Source organism: Myodes glareolus, chromosome 12 (genome assembly GCF_982192425.1).
Source record: "Myodes glareolus chromosome 12, mMyoGla1.1, whole genome shotgun sequence".
NCBI lineage: Eukaryota > Metazoa > Chordata > Mammalia > Rodentia > Cricetidae > Myodes > Myodes glareolus.
The window spans coordinates 31,192,460-31,204,943 of record NC_142037.1 but is presented as its reverse complement, the minus strand read 5'-3'; the positions used below and the strand labels follow the sequence as shown (position 1 = coordinate 31,204,943).

Genomic DNA, 12,484 nt, shown 5'->3' with positions numbered 1-12,484 from the left:
TTTGGTTTATGTAGCTTACTATGGACTAATTAGTCCAGTAAAACATTGGTTTTGGTAAACATGGGTAGAATTTCCTCAAGATATTTTGATTTTATGTTTTTAGTTAGCTATTATTGCTGAAATGTTAATGTGACTATTTGCATGGAAAGCCATGTTTTATATTTTCCTATTTGGCTTTTTTTTTATCTTTGTGTGTATATGTGTGGTTTCTACACATATATGCCACTGTGAGCATACGGAGGTCAGAGGACAACTTTCAGGAGTGTGTGTGTGTGTGTGTGTGTGTGTGTGTGTGTGTGTGTGTGAGTGTGATGTATACACACATACGTCACTGAGAGGATACGGAGGTCAGAGGGCAGGTTTCAGGAGTCCGTTCTCTTTCCACCATGGGTTCCAGGAATCACACTCAAATCATCAGGCACTTCTGCCTGCTCAGCCTTCTCACCATTCTGCTATTTGGTTTGTGCCCATTTTTATTTCCAGACAGTCTATGAACATTTGGTTTTCTATGTCTCTTGAGTTCTACATCCATGGCCTCAAGCAGCCCCAGATAAAGACTCCCAGGGAAAAGCTACGTTGAGCACACGAACACTTTACTCCTCCTGTTCTTCATGACAGCAGTGTAGCAGTGACTCCCCAGTGTTTATCTTATGCCAGATGTGATTGATAGGTCTCTGGAGATGATTTCAAGCATATGTGTATGGCATCATCTTCATGGAAACAAGCATTTTGTGATCCTGGAATACTGAGGAATGCTGTACTGCACTTAAAAATTACTCAGACTTAATATAGACTATAAGTTCCCATTTGTTCCCCCATAGTCATTGGAAATTTAGCTTCTACTTGTGCAATACTGAGATAGTGTGTAAGATTGCATATGGTGGTCCATGTTTACATGGTGTGGTTTTTGATGTCAGGTCAGTGCTTCATACCTTGCTTTGCAACCATGTGATGTTTTGCTTTGACTCCAGCAAGGTGTGATATATTAACTCTTCAAATGTATAATGCCTACATAGCTAGCCACACGGTACTCTGTCCACACAAATACAATAATATTTTAGAACCTACAATTCCTTCAGCACATGTGTTAACAATGAACTTACACTGTTTACAAAAACATCTTTGTTTGATGAGTATTCATCTTTACAGAGACTGGTAAATATGACAGTGTTTACATGAAATATGCCAGATACAGAGAACCAAACATCACATTATCTCACTAGTGTGTGGAATCTAAGCAAACCGATCCCACACAAGTATGAAGTAGAACCAGGCGGGTGCTCATTAGGTCTTCATTCATCAATTGAAACACAATTGCAGTTAAGTGTGAGGGTGGCTTCTCTGTTGATGCAGTAGGAAGGCAAGTGCTGGAAAGTTGCGTGTCAAGGAAAGGAGACTGAAGTGTAGCCCAGCTGTATAACATCTGCCCAGCAAGTGGGGCCCAGGGTTCAGTCCTAGTCCCTGTCCCTTCCCTAAAGGCAATTAGGATAAGAAAGAATTCTTAGTGTTTTTATCGTAGGAAATTGATACGGGGGGGGGGGTTGATAGATGTACTAAATAATGCAATAAACTTTCTACAGTAAATTGAAATATCAGAGCATCACACTGGGACCTGTTTATATATAGATATTAAAAGCTTATATATAGTTAATTTAAAGCGTTCGAATATAAAAAAGATTAATATCGTCTTCAGGGCTATACTTTAATGGCAGCATAATAGTCTTATGTCCATTTGTCTTATGTAGCAATTGGTCCTTTTGTTAGGTAGGCATTTAGACTGTTTCCAGGCTGTCTGAGTTGCTTCCCCGTTGCTGAGGAAGTCATAGCAGTAGGAGTTTGGGGCAGCACAGAGAGGGACAGCCCTTTGTGCTCATCTCACTTTCTCCCTTTACACTGCACAGGCTCTCACCACAGTGGGCGGGTACTCCTCTCCCAGGCAACACAGGATCCCCAGAGGCCTATCTCCAAGTGGTTTTAGAGCTCATCAAAGTGACACTTGATAGTAACCATTACTCAGGTCTTTCTTCATCCCTAGCCCCTACCTCCTCTTGAGACAGAACCTCTCTATGTGCTTCTCAAGGGCTGTGACTCAAGGTATGTCCACCATGCCCAGCTCCTTTAGTTATTATCCTAGTCTCCATTAGAGCTAAAATCAATATATATCAAATTTTTATTTTTTATAGTAGAATAATCTATGGAAAGAATTACATATGGTAATGGATCTATGTATTTTTTAATCATTAAATCTTTTTTGAAAAAAAACTATAAATGGGATGGGTTTGCTGTGTATATGGATACAATTAATAAGTTTCTAAAGATTATGTTAATTCTTGTAAATCATTTCTGTTTTATCTCGTCTTCTATAACATTGCATGCCTGTAACCTTTTACATTGAGGGTATGATTTGCATTTCCCATTAGTGGGGATTAGCTCTTGCCTTGTGTCTGGTTATTGTTTATGTTCTTACATGACTTGCTTTGTCCAATTTACAAGTCATGGGATCCAGAGGGGAAAACAGTGCTTTTTATAGAGAAAATCCCCCAAAAGGAATTCATAAATGTTCACTCACGTTGAATCCTCTTACCTGGACAAATAGGAAGCTAGGGAACTGACAGTTCCTGCCAGAATGGGACACTTGAGTACCAGAACATCTGACAACAACATTCTTGGTGTGAAATAGCATTGAGTGTGTTTAAAACCCTGAAGTTTCATTTCAAGGAGTATTAAAATTTATACTCAGTCTGAGGTAGAATTTGTTATGTCTGAACCTCAAGAAAGAAATTTGTATCAAGATCTGGATGATAAAACTTTAAATGAGAATGTAAGTGAACAACATAAGCCTTATTACAAAGGTGCAGACAAGGGACTGGAAAGATGGCTCAGACACTGAGCACAAGTACTGCTATTGCAGCTGACCAGAGTTCTCATACCAACATTCACACATCTCACAGCTGTCTCACTCGAGCTCCAGGGAATCTGACACCCTGTTCTGGCCTCCATGGGCAGCTGTACTCGTGTGCACACAGTGACACACAGAAACACAAGCACATACATAATCAAGTGTATAAAGGCACAGAAGGAAGGCTCGGTGCTCAACAGTGTTAAGTGGCTGTGACAAGTGGTCTTCCCTTTACCTCATTTCTTCTAGCTTCAATCTCAAAGTATTAGGCTAGTTCTGCAGGTCAGAAATCTGCTGCTGGTCTAGGCACATCTAAAGCACCTCATTGTAATATGAAGGCTGGTGGTAGAAATAAGCCTGGTGACCATGAAAGCCTCCTAGGGAATTTATATATCTCCTTTGTTTTTGTTTCAAATCAAAGCCAAGGGAAGTCAGGGCTGTCTTTTCTGTCCTGGCCCTTTAGCTGTTCAATTGTTTCTATGTCATTCCACCTCATAACATCCTCTGCCTGCCACAGCTGCTAGCAGGGGTGGACTTTGCAGGTTTACACGGTGAAAGAGTCAGAGACTGTGTTTTAGGCGGGTCTCTAGAGAGGAGGAAATTCAGTAAAAGCACCATATTTCAGAGTTTCCTTCTGCTTGTCAGTCTTCCTAATTGATTACTTGATGTTTCCATTGGTTATTGTTTCCTATACCCTGTCCCCTGCCTGCTCTTAACTGTCTCATACGTTTTAGCTTCCTGGCAGTCGGGTCAGAAGCATCTTCCCAGGTCTTTTTATGAAGTACATCCTGCTGAAGGTTCTGTATTCTAGCCCCGAGGAGTGTAGTCAGTGAATAAGTGTAAAATTCTGTCCAGGCACATGAGGGGCTCTGCATTAGAGCTGCTGCCCCTAGGCTATCTGACAGCTGTCTGCCTCGATATGATATTAAATCACTATGAGGCGTCAGACTAGGAATACTAATTTGCAACCAAAGCTTGCTTCTGATGCATGAGAAATTTCAGACAGAAACAGCCATCAACATGGCTTGGGAAGGTTTTTGATGAGCAAATTGTAAATATTAGCACCTCTAAGCTTGAAATATTACCCATTGAGCCAGTATTCGCACGTGTGATGTCTCTTCATGCCAGGAAAGAGACTAGATTAAATTACTTAGAGAAACCTAAAAGAATTTAAACTCCTACCTCTGCAGCAACAAGGTCGTCCATTTATAGCAGCCTAGCCCAGGTTGTAACCCAGTCTGGGTATGGAGTTGGAATCCATCATGCACTGCTCTGCGTGCAGAAGATGCTTGGCCAGTGCAGAAATGTGTTCCTCATTCCAGTGAAGGATCCTATCTCCGAGAATTGTAGTTGCCACATTTCTGTTCCTTAATATCCGAGAGCTTCCATCTGCTGTGCTCCAGGCGTGTCACTACCAAAGACCATTAAAGCCGTGCTTCATCTTTATAGTGACAGACATCAGCTTAGGACTTTTATGAACTGGTAGCATTCCTGTAAGTTTACTATGATAATAGGCATCTACAAGAACATGCAGCCTGCAGTCTCACAGGCCTAACACCTGGCTTGCTACCCCTGTCACCATCTTGAAATTGTTAATTTATAATAGGAGGCTACATGTTCTCACTTTGTGCTAGGTCCTGCAAATTATAGAGCAGCCTCCTGGTAAATGTATTGTTGTTATTTTAGCACAGACACACACAAAGCAAGGTTGTGCTCTAATCAGTTGAATTAGCCCTAGCCCTGCATTTCCTCAGGGCAGTTACTCTAGCTTTGTCTAGTTCATTTTTCATAGCAACCGTGTAGGACATAACTACCATAAGTAACAAGACACGAGGTGTGTTTGTCAGGTATTGCCAGCATGACCTCTGCTGATCCTCTCAGGTTAATTTCAGAATATGTATAACAAGGGTTTGAAAGTATATTTTAAGCTTTAAAATATTTAGTATGTTCATTTGATGACTGTTATATATTCTACACACAAGTTGCTATATAATATTTCCGTGTTAATAGAGGAGCACTTAGAAGATTTTATATTTGGCTTATATAATATATGTAGAAAGATTTTAAGCAAAGGTATGTAGTCCTTGCTAAGTAATATTTACTTTCAAAACTTTTGTGTGATTCTTTTTTTCTGATTACCAACTTTGAAGTATATATTGAATTTAAGAGACTAAAATGCTAAAGTTAAAAATCATTTTACTAAAAACTGTACATAGACGATATATGCTAACGAGTTAGTCAAAAACAAAACCAGTTTTTTACATCCCTTTGGGACTGCTGGTATGTTACTCTGTATAGTACCTTCATGGAATCCTGGATTTCAGAGCCTGACAGATCTGTGAAAGGCTTCTTTGTGCTCATTGATCAGCCTTCTGGAGCTGGTACAACACAACACCTAACTCCAGCTTCTGATTGGCATCTCCTTAATGTCTGGCACTCTGCTATACCAATGCAGAAGCTGAATCTCATTTCCTCAGCCTTAGGCAAGATCTTATTCCCCTAAAAACAACTGGAAAAGTCTGTGAGAGCGGTTAAAGCGAAACCAGGCTTTTGACCTTGGTGACTTTCAGCTTCTGTTTGGGAGGGAAAGTGTTTGCAAAACGGTACATGAATCAGAAGTGTTACTTCTCTCCAGTAAGTTGAGGGTTGTTGCTTGTTTTCTTGTTTTGTTTTGTATTCTTGTTTTGTTTAGTGCAGGTATCTATGAACACCAGGTCCTTCCTAATGGCTCCCAGGCATTTGGGCAGATACTATGCTCTGTTCTCTAATGTGATTTCCATTAGATGTGTTTCACCAACCCTCTGAGAGGTGGGTGGAATCAGCTTTGAAGATGGGAAAGCTGGGGTATAGGGATGCTCTCAGCCTTGCTCCCTTTCCTCCTCAGGATGCTCTGCCTCTGCTTTCTGCTCCATGGCTTTGCGGCTTCTCATTATTTTTCATTTTCAAATTTCCCAGCCATACTGCTGTGGAGGGTGGTTTATATTTTCCACAATTGATGGTTTGTTGTTTTGTTTTTCTCCTACAGAGACATTCCGATGCCCCTCGTCAGCTCAGGAGTGGAGCATGGCAACCTGCGAGAGCTGGCATTTGCCAGAATGAAAGACCTTGGAATACAGGTATCAGTAAATGTGACTGCCAGGGATACTGTAAAGAAAAAAGAAATCTCATCATATGTATCTCCAAGGCTGTCACTCTCATGCATTGCTGGTACCAGTTGGGTCAGAAAGCTTATCTGTGTTACAGGTGTTCTGTGCAGCAGAAGCTGAAGTGAGTGGTGACCAAGGCTGCCGCTGTGTCTCTGTCCTCTTCTGACTTCTGTGACCTGTTGGCTTCTCTCTCTTGACTCTAACAGAATTAAGGAAGGTGTTAATTTGACAGTCTCTAAGGGTACTAGTGAGTTCAAAATGAAACATCCTAGAAACTTTTTAGGGTTTCTGAAGAGATAAGCCAGGAGTGGTACCTGACCAGGGCACCAGGGGTCAGGCTGTGCCATCAGAATGCAGTGCCATTGGTTGGGAGAGGGTGAGGGGATCTGTTGACTGTGTTCAAGCATAGACCATGCTTTCAGAGAGATGATTCCAAGGCCAGCACAGCATACATTTGTGGGCTTGCCCATGACTTATTTTATGCTTACTCAAATTATCATGGAGGAAAAAAATTTAGAACATTGTCCAGAAAAGAACTTTTTTAGTATTATTGATTTATTCAACACAAAATAGTATAATAATGAATTAAGTGTAATTAATTAGTTAAATGTAAAGTTTTCAGTTTTAGAAATAAGCAAGTACATGTAGGCATATTAGCAGCACCACACGGAGGGCTGGCGACTAGCAGTCTCCCTATCTGTTGGTCTTCTTTAGCCCTGCTCTACCTAACCCTTGATAGCGTCTGCAAAGTGACTCAAAAAACCAATTCCCATAGGCAATGTTCTTACCAGAAAATACTTATCTCTGCCTTATAGAAAACAAACAAACAAACAGAACCATGCCCCAGGAAAAAACAAGAAGTATAAGCGGCAGGTACCTGTTGACTGGCAGGTAACTCAGTTACACACACAGTCTCCTGCATAGAGCTGGGCTGGAGGATAGAATCTGCTCTTAGTAGATAAGCTGCAGGATCTGGTGGCCACGTCAGCAGTGTCCTGGGCAAGTTTCCCAACGCATCAAAATACCTTTGTTTTTACAAAACTGAATACTGAGCTCTTAGAGAAGCATTGTTAATAAAATTGCTTGCATGATATTGTCAGATTTTCTAGCACAATCCTCTCACACTAGTAGAAAGTATTAGAATCCTGAAAATATATTTATGGTTTATTCTGTAGGGAAAGAATGTGCCATAGGACATACCGTTGGATAATGCAAGATTTTGTGATGATATGTAAGGCTGTATAGGCTGCACACTGGGTTGAGGAGTAGGAGTGAGGATTGTTACAGGTCTTGGCCGTGCAGACTAGGCATTGCATTGACACCGTCTCCTGGAAGCTGTGCACACCCAGGGGATGTCCAGGAGCCATCTGTAGTTCAGGTTCAACTTGTGTTGTATACTTGACTCTAGCTTCTTTCTACATCTTCCCTTCCTTCCTAATTCCCATTCTTTCTTTCACAGTGCCTTTCTTTGAAAGGGAAACATACCTTTAATATGTATTTTTTTAAATATCTAAAATGATACAGTATTGAAAATATTAATGTCATACACAAGGAAGGTTTTACAAATTTAAGAATTTGTTCTTGCTCTTCTGTGATCATATTTTAGGACTATATTTTCAATCATATTTTGGGGTTGTGTTTTTCAAACAGTTACATCTCTTGGACAAAACTATTTTCTAACTGTCTAACTTAATGTTCTTTATTCCCCAAGATTATATATGGTCTCTTTGAATTCTGAATTCATTTTAAAAGGAGAGCTGTACAACCGCATAGGTTCCCATTCTCAGATTCAGTAGAGATGGCTTTTCTAAGGTTTCATCCTTTATTTCAGTGTAAGTTATATTCAGACTTGAGCCTAGGATTTATGTTAAATGAACACTGAATGAGTCACTACTCTGATGTTTTTTGCAGTGCCGAGATGTGAGAACCAGGGAGGTTGGAATCCAAGAAATTCATCACAGAGTGCGGCCATACCAGGTCAGTTTCCTTTAAGTCTGTCCCAAGCTGGGACCCCACCTGCTCACAGGGCGAACCCAGAAATGAGTGATAACTCGGTAGAATAGAGAATAGCAAGTCAGGAGAGTCAGGCGTGAGAGTCACTGAGTTATGGAAGAGCCCTGTTTTTCATCAGCACTGCAGTGTAGACGTGTCCTGTGGTGGGGCTGCTCTACCCTGCCATTAGTCTGTCTGCAGTCACTCTGAAGGGCACAGTGACGACTCAGAGTCCCAGTCATTTGATCTGAATGCATTCAAGTGTGAGTAGCTTCCTAGGACCAGGGGCTGCCTTCCTGTGGAGCGCCTTGCCGAACTCTTCTGTGTGACCCACCAGATCTTGTCCTTTGATGATGATTCAGTGAGTAGCTGGCAGCCACTAGCTGGCTTCCGCAGACCTTCAGCACGGTTCCCTGAGGTATTCGGGGTAGCCTCACTTTCATACATCCATCATGTCTAACTTGGTGCAACGTTTTCTACGGGGTGCAATTCTTCGTAGCCCTATGAGAGAAAGGCTGGAATAGATGATCTCTGCATCAGCGTTCCTGTTCTTAGCATGAACTGTTGTTGACATTAAAGGGCCTCTTGAGGGAAAAAGTACACCCAACACAGCATTTTGACAAGTTCTTAATCTAATTATATACCAGACATTAAGCTGAGGGTTGTTTATTTTGTTTTGAGTACATTCTAGGGTACATTTATAGGGTGTTATAGGTCTGTTAAATCCCTAACCAAATAAGTAGAATTCTGAATGAACACCTTGCTCCATTGTGTTCATAGAATCATCTGTACATTGGGGTGGGGTCGGAATTTATGTAGCTCTCTACCACTGAAATCCCCCTGCAGCTGTCATTCATCCTGCACTCTAGCAACTGAACTTTGACATTCTCATTCCCTCAGTAGGCATATTTCACAAGCCCTGTGCTATATTAGACTTTCTTAAGTCCCATTGAGAAATAAGAGACGAAGATCATCCCCCTATACACACCCCAAATACACATAAAAAGTAGGTTTTAGTGGAAGAAGTAAGGGCTAAATACGGAAACCATTGAGTATCTGACAATTTGAAAACAAAACGGGGACGGGGGCTCTAAAAGCCAAACGTGTGATTAATATGTAGTTTTATCTTAGAGACAATTCATAGGACATCATAAATTTCTATAGAAGAAGTCACTGAGCTGGGGGTATCTGTAAGAATCTCAAGGTTAATTAAGTTCAGATATTTGTAAAATTGTTCTCCATTTATAGTAGTCCACAAACAAGGCATGAGCTCTTGTTTAATCCTGTGCTACTTGAGAGGAGGCAAATAAAAACCATAATTAGTGATGATTCATTCTTTGTTCCTAGCTGAACATTAGCCTAAACACATCCATACAATTATAAAAATGAGCCTGGTTCTCTAATTCTGAATGAGGTTTTTCATGGCTTTTTATCCAACAGGTTGAGTTGGTGCGGAGAGATTATGTTGCCAATGGTGGCTGGGAAACTTTCCTGTCCTATGAAGATCCTGAACAGGACATTCTGATTGGTCTCCTGAGGCTGCGGAAGTGCTCCGAGGAAACTTTCCGATTCGAATTGGGCGGAGGCGTCTCCATTGTCCGAGAGCTACATGTGTATGGAAGTGTAGTTCCTGTGAGCAGCCGGGATCCCTCTAAATTTCAGCATCAGGTAATCTACGTCCTGCTTCTCGTTGGTCTATAGTTAAGAAGTTGTCTGAAATAGGAAACAACAAGAGGAGGGAAGGAAGAGGAATAAGGATTCATTTCAGTTCAGGGCATTCTGTGTCAGTGTTGCTTCCTTGTGGTCCCGTGGGCACCAGGGGACAACAGATACAGCCTACGGAATCAAGTGAGGTAATGGCAGGAATGTGCTTCACAGGTGTAAGTTGTGTAGTATGTAGTATGTAGTATGTATGAAACCCTGTTCTAACCCCCAACAACCTAAAATTAGAAATCTGTGTTTTTAAGTTTCAGGAAAATATATTAAAAACAGAAATAGACTTAGGATTTATTGAATGATGCAAGAACTTTACCGCATTCTGAACCCTTTAAAAAGTGGTAGGTGAGTCGGACAGATAAGACCTGTTACTCCAGACTTGTGTCAACTAGAGTTGCCCAGACCTTCCCTAAAGAGAAAGACCAGAGGGGAAGTCAGCTCGCTGACCCAACCCCATCACCCAGAATGCCATAGCTGGCTCTTGTCGCAATGTTGACCTCTTCTGTAAGTCACTGAGTGGCTCTGGGCAGGGTCCAGTGGCTTCCTTTTTCTTAATCATCAGCAGGTTTTTATTGCTGACTTTAAGACATTTTACCAACTACCGTGTTTTGTGGAGCTCTCTTAGTGGATTTCCTTTCCTTATTAATCCATGAACTCCTTTATGCTCTTTCTAGGGGTTCGGCATGCTGCTGATGGAAGAAGCAGAAAGAATCGCTCTAGAAGAGCATGGATCTGGGAAAATTGCAGTTATATCAGGTGACTGGGGAGAGGAGTTGACGATTCATCCATTGACGTTTCACACTTGACACCACAATGAGAGTCTTCTCTCGCCTCTGTATGAGTACTCTGTTCACAGCTGGTCCAGGCTGACAAGCTAAGGACTTATGCTCCAATCTTTGGGAAATTTCTGAGAACAGTTGGGTCAACTTGGGGTTCTAGAAGCACTTTGTTCCTCAGAGCGCCAGGCCAGTAACCGGTGCACTTTCTTTGCTCGCCTGACCTCTGGTCATTGTGGTCAGCTGCTCTGTCTGTGGCAGTGGAGTTTGATAGTATGGGCCTGAGGAAATGTGAGCGGTGTAGAACCTGATGGCTGGTTCAGGATGATTGAAGGCAGAGTGTAGTTCTTGCCCTTTCCGTGACGCCGCTGTTGCCTTTGCTCCTGAGTGACAGCTTTTTCATTTGGAAGTGGAAAGGAGGAAGAAATTTTCCTCTGCCCTCTTAGGGTCTCAGGCCAGATCCGATAATTAAATAGGCACAGTCAAATTAACAGGAGGACGGTATGCAAATTCATGTAAAGTGACTAAGGGACAAAAGCTATCCTTCCTGAGGAAGTGAAGGCTGGGAGGTGCGTGTAACCTGAGCGTTGATGAAGGGTGGAAAGTCGTGGGAAAATATGGTAGGAGGAAGGATGTGAGCTAGGAGTAATAAACTGGGGGGAGACTTAGCAGGGCCTGTTCGTTCCTCTTGGTACCTCTCCATCCTTAGAGGTCAGAATGGTCTCCCCTCCAGGACGGGCTGGAAGAATCTTGGGGAAGCTAGGGCAGGGGAAGGTCCGAGCTTTTCCTGAGCCTGCCGTGCTCTCAATTCATTCCTCCAGCTTTGCCAAGGCGCCTAGATGGACTTGTGTATTCTGATCGTGTAGAACTCCCTCCACCCCTGCTGACCAAGGACATCTTATAGTTGGGGAGGAGACATGAAGGAGACTTGCGGGGGGGCAAGAAATGATGGACAACCCCTTTTACTCACACTCTTCAGTGTGGTGTCCCTGTAAGAAAAAATTACTAACTCTAGTAGGGAACCTAAGATGGTAAAAGGCAGAATCAAAATTTACGATGTATTTGCCCCGGAATGTATTTTGCTTTCCTGTTTTACTACCATATCTCAAAAGCTTACCTGTGACCTAAGAAATACTCTTTTCTGAAAATTAAGACTGAAATGAGGTTTTTAAAAGAAAAATCAATAAGAAGTTGCCAGTCAATAAAATCAATACTAGTGCCCAGGTCTTCATGATTACAATTATAGAAATATAATCACACAGGCTCACTTAATCATTTAGTCTGACTTGGGTTTTTGATGTTACTCAGATAAATAATGTACTTCTTAACATGTCTAGCTTTTTCTATTTTTCTCCATTACTTTAATTTCACAAAGTACCACCTGACTGAGGCTATGTGGCTGGCACTGATGAGTCCCTCTCCTAGCTTCCCCTGTACTTGGCCAGGAGTACCAGGAAAGGGCAGCCTGCCTCAGAATGCCTTCTGTCTGTGCATCTGGACAGGGCAGACAACACCTGAAAGCCAGGCTTCTGTGTGGCTTCTGAAAGCCACAGAGCTTGCTAAAGTCTTTATTACATTCTGGTCTAGTTGTGGGCTCAGAGCTCACAGTTGCTAACCAGCCAGTGTGCTGATTGTCTTCAGGGCAATCTGAGAGGCTAGAATTGAGTATTCTCCAAACGCTGTGCTCTCTTCCCAGTCGTTAAAGTGACCTTAATTCTCTGACCCGCAGCCCTGCACTCCCAGATGGCACTGTAACACGTGATTTTTCTGGTGTCTTTAGGACCCTAATCAGATTTCCATTTCCCATCCCTGCCTTCCTGACATCCCTTTTCCCTCAGAAGTGTCCACCCAAGGCCCAGCTTACCTGAGGTCAAATCCAATTGCACATAAGAGCCTCTGTCTGTTTCTTCTGAGCAGGGTGTCTTTCTGTGTGGGAGTTAGTATCTGTGCTCACC

The 12,484-nt window shown here is 42.1% G+C and overlaps 1 protein-coding gene across 2 annotated transcripts in view; it reads left to right on the top strand.

Moving 5' to 3' along the window:
• The window catches only part of Elp3 (elongator acetyltransferase complex subunit 3), a 66,357-nt gene that overhangs the window by 37,785 nt on the left and 16,088 nt on the right, over window positions 1-12,484 (top strand). For both annotated transcript variants that reach the window (XM_048421817.3, XM_048421816.3), the window contains exons 11-14: window positions 5,925-6,015; window positions 7,957-8,022; window positions 9,478-9,705; window positions 10,428-10,509. In XM_048421817.3, the coding sequence (XP_048277774.1) occupies window positions 5,925-6,015; window positions 7,957-8,022; window positions 9,478-9,705; window positions 10,428-10,509 (467 nt within the window). The remainder of the gene's footprint in view (window positions 1-5,924; window positions 6,016-7,956; window positions 8,023-9,477; window positions 9,706-10,427; window positions 10,510-12,484) is intronic.